This window comes from Mercenaria mercenaria, chromosome 17 (assembly GCF_021730395.1).
Source record: "Mercenaria mercenaria strain notata chromosome 17, MADL_Memer_1, whole genome shotgun sequence".
Classification (NCBI taxonomy): domain Eukaryota; kingdom Metazoa; phylum Mollusca; class Bivalvia; order Venerida; family Veneridae; genus Mercenaria; species Mercenaria mercenaria.
Genome location: NC_069377.1, coordinates 47,858,199 through 47,877,071, shown reverse-complemented (window position 1 = coordinate 47,877,071; position 18,873 = coordinate 47,858,199). Strand labels below are relative to the sequence as shown.

Genomic DNA, 18,873 nt, shown 5'->3' with positions numbered 1-18,873 from the left:
AGGTCACAGGGGCCTGAACATTGAAAACCATTTCCGGTCAGTAACTTGAGAACCACTTGACCCAGAATGATGAAACTTCATAGGATGATTGGTCATGCAGAGTAGATGACCACTAACAATTTTAGGGTCACTCTGTTAAAGGTCAAGGCCACAGGGGCCTGAACATGGAAAACCAGTTCCGATCAATAACTTGAGAACCACTTGACCCAGAATGTTGAAACTTCATAGGATGATTGAACATGCAGAGTAGATGACCCCTATTGATTTTGGGGTCAGTCTATCAAAGGTCAAGGTCACAGGAGCCTGAACAGTGACTTGAGAACCACTAGGCCAAGAGTGTTGAAATTTAGCGGGATGACTGGACATGCCAAGTAGATGATCCCTATTGCAGCTAACCATCAGTGTCTCTTTGACTTTCGCTCCTGACCCCTATTGACTTCTTGCCTATAGGACTTTGCATTGGGGGAGACATGCGCTTTTTTACAAAAGCATTTTCTAGTTTATTTTTAAGATCTATGTACATGTAAATGTTGGTTGATGGTATACATTTACCTGTTATATGAGGTGTGACATTTCTTACTGTACCACTTAGATACTGGTACTTTAACTTGTTATATTACATTAACACATGCCCAATACACTGATTTATATTTAAATGGCTTGCTGTTGTTAACGTGTTACAACATGCAGGTTAATTAGTATATTAAATGAGGAAGTATGAAAATGAAAATATAATGTTTGTTCACCGAATGCTTGAATCACCTGTACCATTTCTTAGTTGAGAATTGATGATATATAATCGTCAGCCTGTCGGGTTTTATAATATACCCCTTAAAGCATGTTCTGGGAATAAAAAGCGAAGGAAGACAAAACTAATTTTTGAGTTGTTTCAAGATATTTATTTAACAAAGCACTTAACCTATATCAAGCTGGACATCAATGCAGTCTGATCATGATCTGCACTATTCGCCATTCAGTCAGTATCTTTTTTGGTAAACACCCCTTTTACTAGTTAATGGTATTGTCCAAATTGAAAGATTGACAAGTACATCATAGAAATTTAGCAGGGTAACTGTTAAAACTATTTATCATTTTAGGCACTGCTGTAGAAATATGAAGTATGAAAATTGAAATATTCCATTTTGAAGAAAAAATACAAAAATGCTGACAAACCATTTATACAAAATTTTACCCTTAGGTTACATTTCATTTTTGCTCATTTTCAGCTGTACATTTAATAGAAAACTCCATTTGAAAATAATTTGATGATTTTTCCCTATTGATAATATTAATAAGTAGCTTTAAATAAAAGAAATCAAATAGAACATGAACTTTTATGCCCCGGCATCTACTGATGCGGGAGGCATATAGGGATTGTCCTGTCCGTTCGTCCGTCCGTATGAGGTTAACCAAATCGGACCGTTTCATCTAGCATCAATACCCCTTACTAGAATGACTTGATACTAATGCAGATGTAACCTGTGACCATTCCTCATCTTCAGACATCAACTGACCTCAGTTTGACATTGACCACGTTTTGGACTTAGGTTGCTTTGTATCAACAAGGATGCAACCGGGGGCATCAAGGGTTTATTGAACGCAGCTCCTTGTTTTGAATGTGTTCCCAACACATTAGTAAGAATACAATGCAAATGTTCAAATAAAAAATCGGCAAGAAGTCTTCAAAGACAGGTGGTCTGTTTTCACAGGTGGTCTGTTTTCACAAAGTTTTTTTTCTCAAGTGGTATTTAGCACAGCTTTTAATGTAACCCATTTTGATACAAGAAGTGTATTCTTCTAGCTCAACAATTAGAAAATAAGGAGTGCTATTGTACTTGCCCTTGCATTGGTGTTGGTTGTAGGCAAATCTTCTCAATTTCACTGTATCTTCTTAACTACTGTTTATGTTTCAACATACTCTTTCTTAGTTCACCCCACACCTGCATTATGCCTCCCCCCCCCCCCCAACCCCCTACACACACAAAGGTAAAAAAATCTGTACAGTTGTTCTACTGCGCTTAATGTCATTTTCACTCTGACATCTAGTGATAAACATTTCTGGATCGCCGAATGCTACATCTCAGAAGGACAGCTTCTTGTTTGATACCTTTAATTGTACAATTTTTTTTATTCAGGAATAAAATTGTGTAAATGAGGTGTAAGTATATTATTGCTGTATTTACCTGTCATTTGAGCCACGACATGAGAAAACCAACATAGTGGCTTTGCGACCAGCGTGGATCCAGACCAGACTGCGCATCCATGCAGTCTGGTCAGGGTCCATGCTGTTCGCTTTCAAAGCCTATTGCAATTAGAGAAACTGTTAGCGAACAGCATGGATCCTGACCAGACTGCGTGGATGCGCAGGCTGGTCTGGATCCATACTGGCTGCAAAGCCACTATGTTGGCTTTCTCATGGTGCGGCTGATTTGAAGTTTGTTTACTTTCTGTTTAGTTTTGAATGTTGTGAGAACTTTTTAGCTCACCAGAGCACAAAGTGCTCAAGGTGAGCTGTTGTGACCGGTCATTGTCCGTCGTGCGTCGTCCGTCAACATTTCCTTGTGAACACTCTAGAGGCCACATTTGTGACCCAATCTTTATGAAACTTTGTCAGAATCTGAATGTTAGTCTTGATGCTCTCTATGTCAGGTTCGAAACTGGGTCATGTTGGGTCAAAAACTAGGTCAGTAGGCCAGGTCAAAGGAAAAGCTTGTGAACACTCTAGAGACCACATTTTTGACCCGATCTTTATGAAACTAGATCAGAATGTTTGTCTTGATGATCTCTAGGTCAAGTTTGAAATTGGATCATGTGGGATCAAAAACTAGGTCACTAGGCCAGAACAAAGGGAAATCTTTCAACACTCTAGAGACCACAATTAAAGTTTGAAACTCATTAGAATTAGTCAGAATGTTTGTCTTGATTATCTATAAGTCAAGTTCGAATCTGGGTCATGTGGTCAAATCAAAGGAAAAGCATGGGAACACTTTAGAGGCCATAGTTGTGACCCAGTCTTTATGATATTTGGTCAGAATGCTTGTCTTGATGATCTCTAGGTCAAGATTGAATTTGGGTCATACAGGGTCAAAAACTAGGTCAGTAGGCCAGATCAAAGAAAAAGCTTGTGAATACTCTAGAGGTCACAGTTGTGACCCAGTATTTATGAAACTTTGTCAGAATGTTTGCCTTGATGATCTCTAGGTCAGTTTTGAAACTGGGTCATGCGGAGTCAAAAAGTAGGTCAGTAGGCCAGAACAAAGGAAAAGCTTGTGAACACTCTATAGGCCACAGTTGTGACTCAATCTTTATGAAACTTGGTCAGAATGTTTGTCTTGATGATCTCTAGGTCAAGTTTTAATCCGGGTCATTTAGGGTCAAAAACTAGGTCATAAATTATGGTCAAATCAAAGGCAAAGATTGTGAACACTGTAAAGGCTACAGTTGTGACTCAATCTTTATGAAACTTGGTCAGAATGTTTGTCTTGATGATCTCTAGGTTGAATTCGAAACTGGCTCAAGGTCAGTAGGCCAGATCAACTCTGGTGAGCGATATATAGGGCCATCATGGCCCTCTTGTTTGATGTGTTGTTATGTATACATGTCCTTGAGATCCCACTTTGAGTTGCACCTTTTCAGACTTTGATTATTTTAAACCTGTTTATAGATCACTAGAGCACAATGTCCTTAAGATGAGCTATAATTTGACCAGTCACCTTCGTTCATGCATCTTAATGTCTGCATATCTTACATACATTAACATTTTTTTTTCCAAATAACATCTTCTGTAAAAGTCATTTAGTGGAAGTTGATGAAACTTGGCAACAGATTGTTGAGAACTAAGCCAGATTCTGCTATCACCAGTTTTGAAACCTATGACCTCCATGTCAGGAGTTTGATGCTTAACTCCTGTTTATTATTATATTTAAGTTTCAATGAGGCATACTTGTCAGTGTTTGAAATTAACATCAATGTGCATTTTAGCTCATCTGATTTTTTGAAAAAAAATGATGAGTTATTGTCATCACTTGAGCGGTTGTCAGCGTCGGCGTCTGCGTCGGCGTTGCCTGGTTAAGTTTTATGTTTAGGTCAGCTTTTCTCCTAAACTATCAAAGCTATTGCTTTGAAACTTAGAGTACTTGTTCACCATCATAAGCTGACCCTGTATAGCAAGAAACATAACTCCATCTTCCTTTTTGCAAGATTTATGGCCCCTTTTGTACTTAGAAAATATCAGATTTCTTGGTTAAGTTTTATGTTTAGGTCAACTTTTCTCCTAAACTATCAAAGCTATTGCTTTGAAACTTGGAATACTTGTTCACCATCATAAGCTGACCCTGTACATCAAGAAACATAACTCCATCTTGCTTTTTGCAAGATTTATTGCCCCTTTTGGACTTAGAAAATCAGTTTTCTTGGTTAAGTTTTATGTTTAGGCCATACCAAATTGATTAATAGTTCTTCGGAAAATTTTCAAAAAAAAATAGGAGCGAGCGAGCGAAATTTTTATTTTATTTTTTTTTTTCTCAATTTTGATTTTTTCAGAGGCGGGTAGATTTTACATGGAGCGAGCGGGCTTTTTTTTATTTTTTTTTCCCAGCTTGGACCCTTGAGGAGGCGGTTATGATTATACATAAAGTTAACATTTCTTTAGAAATAACACAGAAATCAAACATTTACAGTGTGGGTAACACAGTATATAGCTTTTCTATATGTTTTAAAGACGACATGAATGATTTTGCAAATAAATTCTTGCCAAAACTCACTGAATCACTTTGTTGTTTTTTTTATTTTGTAAATATAATTTCTAAGGGATGTGTCTTATTTTTAATTTTGATTTTTCTACATTAATCTGAAGGCGTGCCTATTTAACGGCACAGGATGAGGAATATTTAAGACAAAACAGGCACATGTGTGGAATAACATTTCTTCTGAAACACAGTTAGATGGCTTTGACACATGAACAAATTTGTGCCCCTAGTGGAACTCCAAACCACAGAGGTGAGGAGAAGTAATAAACCATTTGACCAGTGAGACCAAACGGAGTTGGGCAGACAGATGCTTCGACATTGCTCAAATCCCTTTGGAATAATTTCTTAACAGATCAGGCTAGCTTAAGTGTTGTTTGTTGTGCTTTGACTGAACTAGAAATTTAGAGTTGGGGAGGTCTGGGTTTTTTTTCAGTTTCTTTCGTTCAATCAATTTACAGCCAATTAACATATCCTGGCGTCATGTGTACAAACAGGCAAAATTGGGGTTACAAAAGGACAGATTTTGTTAGAAATTATTTTCATATCAACACTACTTATTTGAAAAGCTAAACAATTTTTAAATTGACTAAATGCGTTTTGATAGAATATCTGACTGCTGCACTAAAGAAGTTACGTTCTAAAAGATTTGGGCCGAGACAATGTGATAGGTCGGTCAGGATCTGTGAACAAATATTTTTTAAGATAGTAGTTGGCCTCAGCTTTGGGCTCTAGATCTAACATGCTGAACTAAACAACTGATAACAAATGGTTTGAAAACTTTATATCTGAACAATATTTCCAAATACTTTTAACTGCATCCCCGTGCACGTCTTACAAGTCGGGCTTCGTTCTTTTCACTGTATTGAACAAAAGTAGAATGTGCCTACTTCATTACCTACCGGCACATCGAAGGCCATGTGTGGCACTAGCACAGACACCCATGATTTAAAACAAATGACGAACAACACCATAATTCCTGACTTTGGACATCAGCTACATGTATTACGGACGCATGAAATCCGATCAATTTCACTTTGACGCATTAAAACAGCGATAAAACCTGTTTTGCCGTTATTATTCCGGACCGCGTAATCGGAAAAAAAAATTTTTTTCGGAGATTTTTATGTACGTGCGGGCGGGTGATTTTTATTTTTTTTCTCGGAAATAAAATTATTGATGCGGTAGTTCCGACGAACGACATATCAATTTGGTATGGCCTTAGGTCAGCTTTTATCCTAAACTCTCAAAGCTATTGCTTTAAAACTTGCAACACTTGTTCACCATCATAAGTTGACCCTGTACAGCAAGAAACATAACTCCGTCCTGCTTTTTGCAATAATTATTGCCCCTTTTGGACTTAGAAAATCATTTTCTTGGTTGAGTATTATGTTTAAGTCAACTTTTCTCATAAACTATCAAAGCTATTGCTTTAAAACTTGCAACAGTTTTTCACCATCATAAGTGGACACTGTACAACAAGAAACATAACTCTATCCTGCATTTTGCAAGAATGATGGCCCTTTTTAGACTTAGAAAATCATGGGTAGGACAATATTTCTATTACACAAAAAAAATCAGATGAGCGTCAGCACCCCCAAGGCGGTGCTCTTGTTAAAAATACAGTAAAATAATGATTGCTTAACCCTTATCATGCTAAACACGAATGATTCTGCCTTTGCGACCATTGTAGATCATGATCATGGTCTGCACTGTTCACTATTCAGTCAGTAAATTTTCAGGTAACACCCCTTCGAATAATTATATATATATAGATGGTATTGCCCAAATTGAATGATAGACAAGTTCATTATAGAAATTTAGCAGGGTAAGGGTTTAAGTTATCAAGGGTTTTGAGCAATCACTCAAACATACAAAAAAATATAAGAAAGATGACTTGGGAAAACGTGAATTGCACAAATGAGTCCGATTGAGCGGGTTGATATTCAATTGTGCTGTAAATTGTAAATATATAATATGCTCAGGTGATTGAATTTCACAGTATTGACAGTATAATATACATATGCAGCTGTTTAAAATGTGTAAACAACTACATTAGATTAAGAAGGCTGTTTGAAACTTGGCAAGTGTATGTTCAAGTTCAGATTAGAAAGTCACAAATTTGCTTGTTTAGGGCAGGTTGGTAGTTCTTTGGTTTTGTTGGGTTTAACGTCACATAGACACAGTTATAGGTCATATGGCGACTTTCCAGCTTTTATGGTGGAGGAAGACCCAAGGTGCCCCTCCGTGCATTATTTTATCATGGACGGGCACCTGGATAGAACCACCAACCTTTCATAAGTCAGCTGGATGGCTTCCTCACATGAAGAATTCAATGCAAAAATGAGGCTTGAGTCCACATCAGTGAGGAGCAAGTGATTTGAAGTCAGCGACCTTAACCACTTGCCCACGGAGGCCTACCCAAGTAACCAGCAATCCCAGAGGGCCACCTGGGGATCACCATCTGGAAAGTCACCGTATGACCTAAGATCTTGTTGGTGTGACTTAAAATAATGAAACAAACAGTAAAGAGTGCAAAGAAACTCATCCTTTTAATAGAAAGTTGACAGTGTTATAATTGGTGTTCCATAATAGTTAACATTTTGTGAATAGCTATTTGAAAATCTTTCCAGGATGTTAAAAGAAACAGGGGGACATAATTTTGTGACAGACAAGTCAAGTCAAGTCAAGTAAAATTTATTTAAAGTCGGACATCAAAACAATATAACACAAGCCCTGCAGAGCTTTTAAACTGACTAGTAAATAGCATGCATGCCATGATAACAAAAGCAAAGCATAGCAAAGCATAGCACATTAACCATATTAAAATATAAGCAGTATTAAAATTATAAAACATGTATTATATATCACAATGAAAGCAGAATTAAGAGTACAAGCATAAGATAGCAAATGGTTATTATATGCATTCGACTAGCAGTGTTAAGACATGCACAGCTAAAAACAGACTAGCATACAGAATTCCAATGACATGATATGTAAACAGTACATGATTTTGTTGCTAATGGCATAAAAACACAATAGTTAAGTATGATATCTGCTGCTATTATGCATAATACAAAACAAATTGCACAGAGCATTAGATATGCACAAATCAGTTCATTCACAAGATCACAAGAGTTAAGAAATGCAATATAGTATAAAAGTACTCCGTCAGCCAAACTATGTAACAAGGCATGCAGGACACGAGCATGACTCACCATCCCACTGAGCAATCATTGATTTAAACTTAGACAATGAAGTTATTTCTCTAAAATGATTTTGGAGGGAGTTCCATAGTTTAGCAGCAGAGTACCTGAATGAATGTAATCTATACCTTGGTTGTTCTAACCTTTGGCAGTTCAACTGTATTTGTATACCTAAAATTGTAATGGTAGTCTTTTATATTAACAAGATCATGTAGATACTTCGGACCAATCTTGTTTAAAATTTTAGAAATCCCTAAGGCTGTCATTCTCATTCTCCTAGTCTCTAACATAGGAAGACAAGATCTGTCAAGCAGAGTTTCATATGAACTAACATAGTCATTGTATATGAATCTAAGAGCCCTATCCTGTATTTTCTCTATTAAGAATATATGCATTTGTTTTGCCACTAAAATGCCAGGTCAAAGGGCAGTTATTAAAGTTTTGACAATATAAATGAGTAATACATAGACAGCTGAATGTGTAACAACCCAATTCCTAATTTTTTTGGGAGGCATATAAAAATAGAAAGGATGAGATGTAAATATTTGTACTTGCTTTCATAGTTGTAGAGAATCTTCTTTTTGTAGAAGTTGCTAAAGTTTTCAAGTTAACCCTTATCATGCTGGATGCGAATGAATCTGCCTAAATTTGCTACCAGTGTAGATCATGATCAGCCTGCACATCCATGCAGTCTGATCATGATCTGCACTGTTCGCTATTCAGTCAGTACCTTTTTGGTAAGCGCCCCTTTTAACAGTTAATGGTACTGTCCAAATTGAAAGATGGACAAGTTCATTATAGAAATTTAGCAGGGTAAGGGTTAATTACTAGTAATCTGTGAGGGATCCCCCATGTGTATATACATGCATGCATATTCTTAAGAAGTATGTTTTTATATGTATTCATAGTTGTTGTGTGCATACACAGTCTTCAAAGTAGGCTCTTATGAGTGCTTTATAAATGTTAATGGCTGAATTATTTCAAAAGAGAATAATTCTACAGATTGACTCGTTTAGACTCCATTGAAAGCATATCATGAAATTTTGCTACCTCATAGAAAAGCTTAAGAAAATTAAAAAAAAATATGCTGGCTCTGTCAATATTTGGATAACCTTTAATTTTCAGTTAGTCTGCCAATCTGTCCTCAAGGTCAAGGCCAATGACAGTCTCCCATAATGCATCAGTGATGTGTTTCTATCTCTCTTAACAGATTTTTTTTTATTTTTTAGGTAACATATTGTCATCTTGTCCCACCGGTTGTTTTATTTCTGGCAAAACATCCCATGGTAGACGACTACAGTACAAAATCAGTCAGAACTGTTATTAGTGCAGCTGCACCACTTGGCATTGGGGTCACACATGAGTTGGAGGAGAGACTAAACATTAATCTTCTTCAGGGTAAATGAGCCGCATCATGAGAAAACCAACATAGTGGCTTTGCGACCAGCAGGGATCCAGACCAGCCTGAGCATCCGCGCAGTCTGGTCAGGATCCATGCTGTTCGCTTTCAAAGCTTATTGCAATTAGAGAAACTGTTAGCGAACAGCATGGATTCTTACCAGACTGCAGGATGCGCAGGCTGGTCTGGATCCATGCTGGTCGCAAAGCCACTATGTTGGTTTTCTCATGGCGCAGCTCAGATATTGTTTTATTATTTAAAAGATTATATATCTCGAAGAATGATTTGTTGTTGAATAAAATCATTGTGTTTGCTGTTCATATTTGAAGGAATTATACCACAAGGGCACAACCAAGTGATATTATATAACAGTACACATCTGAATAGAAACAATGATTTTCTTCAACAGGAAATTATTGTTCGAGATACAATATTTTGATTCTAAAGACTTCAAGTAATATTTTCTACATCCTTGATCACATTGCCAAATATTTGCCTGTTTTATGTTGTTTTCTTTTCCAGTGCCCTGCTGTGATATTTGACTTTATGATGTAGCAATGGTGACATACAAACTGTGATTTCGTTGCATAATAACACACAGTTTTAGTCTTCTTTGTTTAAAGAGAAGTAAATTGGGTCAATTGGTGTGAAGCTTAATTGTTTATATTGTCAGCATGTTCTGCTTCAATGATTTTCAGTGGAGTTACGGCCCCTGATTTGTCACATTTTACTTTGTGCACCTGCTTCTGTACCACCAGGAAAAATTACACCAAACTTTGTTAAAGTGATGATGTGTGTATCTTGGGCATATTTTGCATACTAAGTGTTTTTCTGGCTGAGTGGAGTTAAGCCTTTTATTTGTCAAATTTTATGATGATTTGGCAACTCTTACACAATGGGCAGATTTCCACTAAACCTTACAGGAATTACCAGAGCCAAGCCTAGTTATGCATATCACCAGCATGTTCAAGTTCAGTGATTTTCAGCAGAGTTATGACCCTTGCTTTGTCTCTCTTTTATGGTGTTTAGACTACTTGCCATGTAGAGTATAGAGCTGAATTTCACCAAATCTCTTGAGTGATCAGTATGAAGCATTTTAGTTGTGCATTTCGTCTGCATATTCTGGCTTAACGATTTTCAGTGGTGTTATATAATCCTTGATTTGATAAAGTCTATGATGTTCATGCCATTTCTTCAATACCGCTGGTTGGAATTCCAACAAACTTCACAGTAGTGATCACTTTCAGCGCTTGTTATGTATATTGTTAGAATGATATGGTTCAGTGATTTTCTCTAGAGTTATTGCCCTTATTTTTTGGCATTTTTACATGTCAGCATATTAAGTTGTGGGAGATGTACATTTTTCATGAAAAACAGTCTCTTGTTTACTAGTTGTTTTTAGTTTATCCTAAATTCAAAGTTAATCATTGTATATCATGGTGCTAGATGTGCATTACACTAAAAATTTGTAAGTTTGTATCGCATCGTGTAGTCTTAATTCTTTCATTTTCTATTATTTTTGTTTTATCAGCATATGGTCTGACAGAGTGCAGTCCCTTGACACACTATGATGAATACCCTCATAAAAGAGGTACAATTGGTCGACTGGTACCCAGTACAAGATCTAAGGTACAGTAATACATGGGCTGACAGAGTGCAGTCCTTGACACACTAAGATAAATACGCGCATAAAAGAGAGACAGGTTGATCGGTGCCCAGAACCAGATTAAAGGTACAGACAGGGCATGTAGCTAGTCTATGTTCACAGTCTTAGGAGGGCTATTGTACTCACCCTGTCCTCATTTTCAGGTAGAAATGTTATTACATGTTTCTAAAAAAAAAAAGGGCTATCAACATTTTCCATTTCCACTTTCAGATTTTACATATTGACTAAGCACCACTTGATGAGGATCCCTATTATTTTTGGGGTCGGTGGCCTGACTTAAATTCTGTAATATTTTTCTGACTGACAGTAAGAAAGTGTAATAGGTACAGTTTTCAGACATTACAGGATGATGAAACAACACTTGAGGAGGATTTGTATTGTTTTTGAGGTCAAATGTCAAGGTCACACGGACCTAGAGATAGCTTTAGAATTTTACACATATACACAATGACTTAAATACCACAAGAAGAAGGTCTCTATTGTTTTAAGGGTCTGTGGCTGAAAGGTCAAGGTCATGGAAATCTGACTTTATTCCGTTCTGGACTCATAACAGCTACAGCTTTCAGACTTTATTCAATGACTATTAGAACCACTTGAGGAATATCCCTATTGATTTTATTCAGTGCCTCACAAGTCAAGACTGGATGCAGTTGAAAAGGTTCAAAGTCCCTGGAGCAAAATTGGCAAAAACATCAAAAAAATTATTTCAAGTTGTAACAGAATGTTATTGATAACTGAATTTGGGAAAATGTTACAGGTAAAAGAATAAATCCTGCATTCTTAGGTTTTGATGAATGTAATTTTTCCACTACAGGTTATAGATCCTCTGACAGGCGATGTACTAGAGGCAGGGGAAACGGGAGAAATACTGGTAAAGGGTCCACAAGTCATGCTGGGATACCTAAAAAATAAAGAAGCCACTGATAAAACTGTTGACAAAGATGGTTGGTTATATACAGGTGAGGAATGACTGATTTTTGTTCATGACCAAATGATTACGTATTCTGTATTCCAGTCAGAAAAGAGAGCCTGAGAATTTAATCATTCAGTTCTTTTCAAAGATAATTTATCAGTTTAATGTGTATTTAGAAATATATGCTGAGGACCAGTTTTCATAGTTTCTTTAATCCACAGAGTTGAATCACAAAGAACAAATAAAATTCACATTCACTCGTGTTCAGAAGTTGGAATCCATCATTTTATTACCTCATGAAATATCTGTTCTAGCCAAAGCCATGAAATTCCATGCACATAAAATTAAGTGAATTTACAGAAGCTTAGACCTATTGTGTATTTTGGATCTAGCAAAATTTCATTCTTTTGATTGATATATTTGAATCAAAATGCATACAAAGGCAGAAGTTTTAACTGCACATTATTTTCAGTGAGATCAAAAGTATTACTTCCTTTACAGTTTTAGACCTTTTTGTGTAAAACTCAATAGTTGTGCATAACCTATTAAGATGAGGCCTTGCCAGGTTAAATTTTGGAACATCATTAACAGATTATCTTTGTTGTTATTATGTCTCCCCCAGGAGACATATTGTTTTTGCCCTGTCCGTCCGTCCGTCTGTCCGTCCGTCCATCCGTACGTCACACTTCATTTCCGAGCAATAACTGGAAAACCATTTGACCTAGAACCTTCAAACTTATAGGGTTGTAGGGCTGCTGGAGTAGACGACCCCTATTGTTTTTGGGGTCACTCTGTCAAGGTCAAGGTCACAGGGGCCTGAACATTGAAAACCATTTCCGATCAATAACTAGAGAACCACTTGACCCAGAATGTTGAAACTTCATAGGATGATTGATCATGAAGAGTAGATGACCCCTATTGATTTTGGGGTCACTCCGTCAAAGGTCAAGGTCACAGGGGCCTGAACTTTGAAAACCATTTCCAATCAATAACTAGAGAACCACTTGACCCAGAATGTTGAAACTTCATAGGATGATTGATCATGAAGAGTAGATGACCCCTAATGATTTTGGGGTCACTCCATCAAAGGTCAAGGTCACAGGGGCCTGAACATGGAAAACCATTTCCGATCAATAACTGGAGAACCACTTCACCCAGAATGTTGAAACTTCATAGGATGATTGTACATACAAAGTAGATGACCCCTATCGATTTTGGGGTCACTCCATTAAAGGTCAAGGCCACAGGGGCCTGAATATTGAAAACCATTTCCGGTCAGTAACTTGAGAACCACTTGACCCAGAAGGTTGAAACTTAATAGGATGATTGATCATGCAGAGTAGATGACCCCTATCGATTTTGGGGTCACTCCATTAAAGGTCAAGGCCACAGGGGCCTGAATATTGAAAACCATTTGCGGTCAGTAACTTGAGAACCACTTGACCCAGAATGTTGAAACTTAATAGGATGATTGATCATGCAGAGTAGATGACCCCTAACGATTTTGGGGTCACTCTGTGAAAGGTCAAGGCCACAGGGGCCTGAACATTGAAAACCATTTCCGGTCAGTAACTTGAGAACCACTTGACCTAGAATGATGAAACTTCATAGGATGATTGGTCATGCAGAGTAGATGACCCCTAACGATTTTGGGGTCACTCTATTAAAGGTCAAGGCCACAGGGGCCTGAACATGGAAAACCATTTCCAATCAATAACTTGAGAACCTCTCAACCCAGAACATTGAAACTTCATAGGATGATTGTTCATACAGAGTAAATGACCCCTATTGTTTTTGGGGTCACTCTGTTAAAGGTCAAGGTCACAGGGGCCTGGACATTGATAACCAGTTCCGATCAATAACTTGAGAACCACTTGACCCAGAATGTTGAAACTTCATAGGATGATTGAACATGCAGAGTAGATGACCCCTATTGATTTTGGAGTCAGTCAATTAAAGGTCAAGGTCACAGGAGCCTGAACAGTGACTTGAGAACCACTAGGCCCAGAGTGTTGAAATTTAGCGGGATGACTGGACATGCCAAGTAGATGATCCCTATTGCAGCCAACCATCAGTGTCTCTTTGACTTTCGCTCCTGACCCCTATTGACTTCTTGCCTATAGGACTTTGCATTGGGGGAGACATGCGCTTTTTTACAAAAGCATTTTCTAGTTGGAACATAATTTTCCTCATTAAAATTATTTACTATATACTATTTTCAGGTGACATTGGACATGTAGATTCTGAAGGGTATTTTACCATATCTGATAGGATTAAGGAGTTAATCAAATACAAAGGATATCAGGTAAACAGAACTTTCTTCAGTGTTACCTGTTACATTGATCAGGCGAATGCTTGATGATATCTATTTAGACAGCTTGATAGTTTCCTCACATGAAATAATTTAATCTGCTCCTGATTGTGACTTAAATCCATAGAAGTTAAGGGTAAGTGATTGCATGTTCATCTCGAGCATTCCTAGCCACTCAACCATGGAGGTATCATCTAAATAAGTTCACCTTTAGGGTGTTTCCATAGCCATGTTGTTAAGGTTGCAGACTTTTAATCACTTGCCACTGACGAATATGGGTTTGAAACCTTGGTTGATGTGTAGAATTACTAATGCAAGAAAAACATCCAGCTGGTGTATGGAGGGTTGATGGTTCTAGTCAGGTGCCTGCCTATGCCTTGAATCAGTGCCCAGAGGGGTACCTGGGGTCTTCCTCCATCGTCAGAAGCTGGAACAGTCACTGTATGACTGTAAAAGTGCCATTATAACTCTATACAAAGAAAGTAAGTTTGTGATTGTAAAAGGAAGCTTGAATCTCACTGATGCTACTCTCAAGTCTACCTTGTGGGTAAAGCAGAACTTGTGTTCTAAGAGGAGTGATGGTTACACTACCTAGGTTTGTGCATCCTAAATCCAACTAAAAACTTACCCCAAATTTTAATCATCTTGTTGCAGATTGAATGTGCATTTTGCACTGGTTTTACATTCTTTTGTATGCAAGTCTAGCAATCATCTTAGGGTTGATGAGATACTGGTTTTATTTTGCCCCTATACGGACAAATATAGTAATTGCACGGTATGCTGTCAGTCTGTTTGTCTAAAATAATTAACATATATGTTTAGAATGATAATGTTTCTCATGCAAATGCTTGCCATACCTCGAGGTCTTGGTCACAGAAAAAAAGTGTGATTTGGTAAGGGTTATTGTGTCCCACCTATAACTTTTAGATTATTCATTGAATTCCTATGAAACATTACGTATATGCTAAGCATGTAAAAATGCGAAGGTAAGTTATGTGAAAGAGCCAGGCCCCAACCTCTAAGGTCAAGGTCATACACAAGGGTACTTGGGTTAGGGTTATATCACTAGTTATTGTTGATTTACACATATACAAAAGATTATTTAAAAGGGTACAACTATCTTTTAGATCTAAGATCTGAAAATGCACTATAATATTTAATATCCACTATTTTAAACTCTAAGTGTGCCCTTGACCATTCGTGGACTTGCTTTATGATTGGTTATAGTATACTGTCATGATTTGATGGTTAAAATGTAAATGCAGAAGCAGTAAGTTACAAACATTTGAGACAGCAAACCTAAGTTAGAATGTTAAAAGGCATAATATTGTGGTTTTGATCTCAACCATAGTTATACAGAATGTCTATCTCTATATTATGTAGATCCAGTTTGATTCAATAAGTAGACTATTTTAAAAGTCAAAATATTGTGACACTTCAGCACTCTTTGTTGTTTTGGTTTTTCTACACATTTTTGTCTTGAACTTGTGTTTCCTATAGGTTGCCCCTGCTGAGTTGGAGGCTTTACTGTGTACTCATCCATCAATCCAGGATGCAGCTGTTGTTGGGCTACAAGCAGGTGAAGATGTTGGGGAAGTACCAAGAGCTTTTGTTGTAACCAAACCAGGGGAGAAGCTCCAAGTGGAAGATGTCACAACTTTTGTTGAAAGTAAGATTTTCCTTTTATGTTTAATATTTTGAGCAAATTCTTTGGAACAGACTTATGTAAATTAGAGTTTGTTTAGTTTGTGAAACAGGTCATTTATCATAAACCAAGTGACTTTAACAAGATGACAAATTGAATGTTAAATAATTTTTACTTGATATATCTCCGAAATCTATGGATAGCCAAAATGACTACTGTTGATTCAGATTTTATCTGTAAGTTTTTAATAGTTGGTCAGATTATGCAATACTTTATTTATGTGATTGGTTGTACTGATGAGTCACCATGTCCAGTTGCTGTCTGGGGCCTCCTTAGCCATGTAGATACGGCCACTGTTACGTAGTACAATTAGGAAGATAATCCAAACATTTTTAAGACAGATTTATGATTGTTAAATTATGCTATGCACTCTGTACTTCATCTTGTTGTCATCTAAAAGAAAAGTACAGGAAGGGAGATAATTAGAATTTATTAAGCTAGAGAGGTCGTTCTAGCACTCTGGTTGGTGAAATTCCTTAGTTTTAAAGTAATCATTCAGGCAAAGAAAGGGAGATAAATTGTAAATCATTCAAGATAAGAGTTTATGTTCCTGTGCTCTGCACTCATTCTTACTGCCATCTATCATTATTTCATGTCCCATCAGTGGTTTTAAAGATCCAGGCAAAAGAATATTAAGTAAAGAAAGGAGATCAATAAAAAATTATTCAGGATAGAGTTATGATTCTTTCATTCTGCCTATTATCTGTCAGTACATTATGTTTCACTATATTCCCTTTAACAGTTTTAAAGTTTCCATCTATACAAAAGATATTTCTGTTTAAAAGGTGCTAAAATAAATTCAAAATTGATGAAAGAGTAATGTTTTTTTGCCAGGGCACTAGGTCCAAGGTCACTATTAAGGTCATTAGGTCCAAGGTCAAATTGACACTTAGCAGTCAAAGATCAGTTAGCCTAAATTATGCAGTGCAAGAACCACACCTCTATCTCCATAGCTTCTAAATCCCTGGAATGAATTTCATACACTTAACATCAATTGTTAACCTCGTCCAGGCAACATACAGACTGCACAACCAAGCCCTTAAGGGCCAAGGTCACGGTCACACTGTTCAGAGATCAAATAGCCTAAATTTATATCCTGTCTATATTGTCTAAACCACATGTTGGATTTTCATAAACATTGCATTAGTTGTTAAGCTGATCAAGACAAGAGCATACAACCCTGTTTACTAGTTCCAAGATCAAGGTCACATTTGAAGATATAGATCGTGAGCATAACATTTTACTTCCCTGTATCAATGCTGCATTTATGGGAATTAATCACCTTCATTGGCAGCTCCAGTTACTTCAGTCTAATAAAAATGGTAAAAGATATATCCCCGGCATAGTGTGAAGGATGTAGTTTTGGTATGTTGTTAATTAATGCTGCTAGTGCATATCTAGAGATGGTTATAGTTGTTGAATAAAACTTGTTTGAAATGTTTACTGCCATACCTGATGCATCCCTGTATAGTGGTTCAGTGACATTTGATCAAATTACTTGAAATAGAAAAGAATGCTGGAAATATGTGAACTCTGTCAGCTAGGTGACTTCAGTTAGGATTTAACACTAGATTTGTTTTGTGGGAATAACAATTTATTGTCTTTGCTTGTTTCATTTAATTCAACAGGGATGACTACAATTTTCATGGTTTAATCAACATTTTTATTTCAGAGAATGTTGCACCGTACAAGAAATTAAGAGGAGGTGTAGAATTTATTGAAGAAATACCAAAGACTGCAAGTGGAAAAATATTACGCAGATTTCTTAAGGATAAATAAGTTGCAACATTTCAGCAAAGGTCAAAAAGTGATAATGATTGCTCAAGAAACAGATTGTGAAGACATGAAGAAGACTGCTTATGCAGAAGATGTGTTATATTGTTTTGCTCATGTTTGTCAGTTACTCAATATACCATTTATTTTGATGTTTAATTATTCGGGTCTACAGTGGTCAAACATCATAGGTTGATCGCCTGCAGGCAGTAGATGACACCTAATACATTTGGAGGTCAAGGTCTATTTAACAAAGATATGGGATCAGCAATTAGAAAACTCTTAGGCTTACTGTAGTCAAACTTCAAAGGACGATTCTTTGCTGTCATTAAATGCACCATATGGTTCTTTGGTCAGTAGGTCTAAGAACAATGACTCAAAGACTGCCAGGCCTATAATGGTTCTTATAAATAACTTGGGAATGTTTTGGTTTATGACCATCAGTCTTCATGGCTAGATTTCATATGGCTTGTAGACGACACCTATTAGTTTGGGATGATATGTAAAAGGTCAAGGTCAAAGTGACATAGATTGATATTGTTTCTTATTAATAACTAAAGAATACCCGTGCTTAGGACTGACGAACTTCAGAGGATGATGGCCATAGTTTGGGATTAGTATGTCTAATGTTAAGTTCACAGTGAAGTTGAGACTATAAGTGTTTTCTAACCAAAAGCTAAAGAACACTTAAGCATATGGTCATCATCCAGATATTTAAACTATGGTCAGTAAATAATGTTCGATCCTCAACCGAGGCGTATGTTCTTCCGTGATGATTTGATAAAAGCCATTGTGTCTGGAATCATTCGTCCTCAGCCTCTGATTCATGTAGGTAAAGTTGGCCGTAACTTACAAAGAACAGGTGTGTGCTGATACAGAATCCAGGAACACTCGTTAGGTTTACTGCCCGCCGTTATATAACGTAGATACTGTTGAAAAACAGCGTTAAACCCAAAACAGAGATACAAACAAAATTGACAGGCCATCATTGGGTAGGCATATATGCGTTTTACAATCAGCTTTGTTCACAAATTGCTATTACTTTTATATAGATATTATATAACCTGGATTTTATTATATTATAAAGAGTACAGTTGTGTATATAATTATGTGCCTAGATATACATTTCAGCTTTTTTATATTTTCAATGCATTC

The 18,873-nt window shown here is 36.9% G+C and overlaps 1 protein-coding gene across 2 annotated transcripts in view; it reads left to right on the top strand.

Moving 5' to 3' along the window:
- LOC123537651 (probable 4-coumarate--CoA ligase 1) overlaps nucleotides 1–18,321 on the top strand; it is a 41,052-nt gene extending 22,731 nt beyond the window's left edge. For both annotated transcript variants that reach the window (XM_045321482.2, XM_045321483.2), the window contains exons 7-12: nucleotides 9,181–9,349; nucleotides 10,882–10,979; nucleotides 11,831–11,975; nucleotides 14,152–14,234; nucleotides 15,741–15,909; nucleotides 17,618–18,321. In XM_045321482.2, coding sequence (XP_045177417.2) covers nucleotides 9,181–9,349; nucleotides 10,882–10,979; nucleotides 11,831–11,975; nucleotides 14,152–14,234; nucleotides 15,741–15,909; nucleotides 17,618–17,724 — 771 coding nt within the window. In that variant the 3' untranslated portion in view covers nucleotides 17,725–18,321. The remainder of the gene's footprint in view (nucleotides 1–9,180; nucleotides 9,350–10,881; nucleotides 10,980–11,830; nucleotides 11,976–14,151; nucleotides 14,235–15,740; nucleotides 15,910–17,617) is intronic.
- The last annotated feature ends 552 nt before the right edge of the window (nucleotides 18,322–18,873 follow it).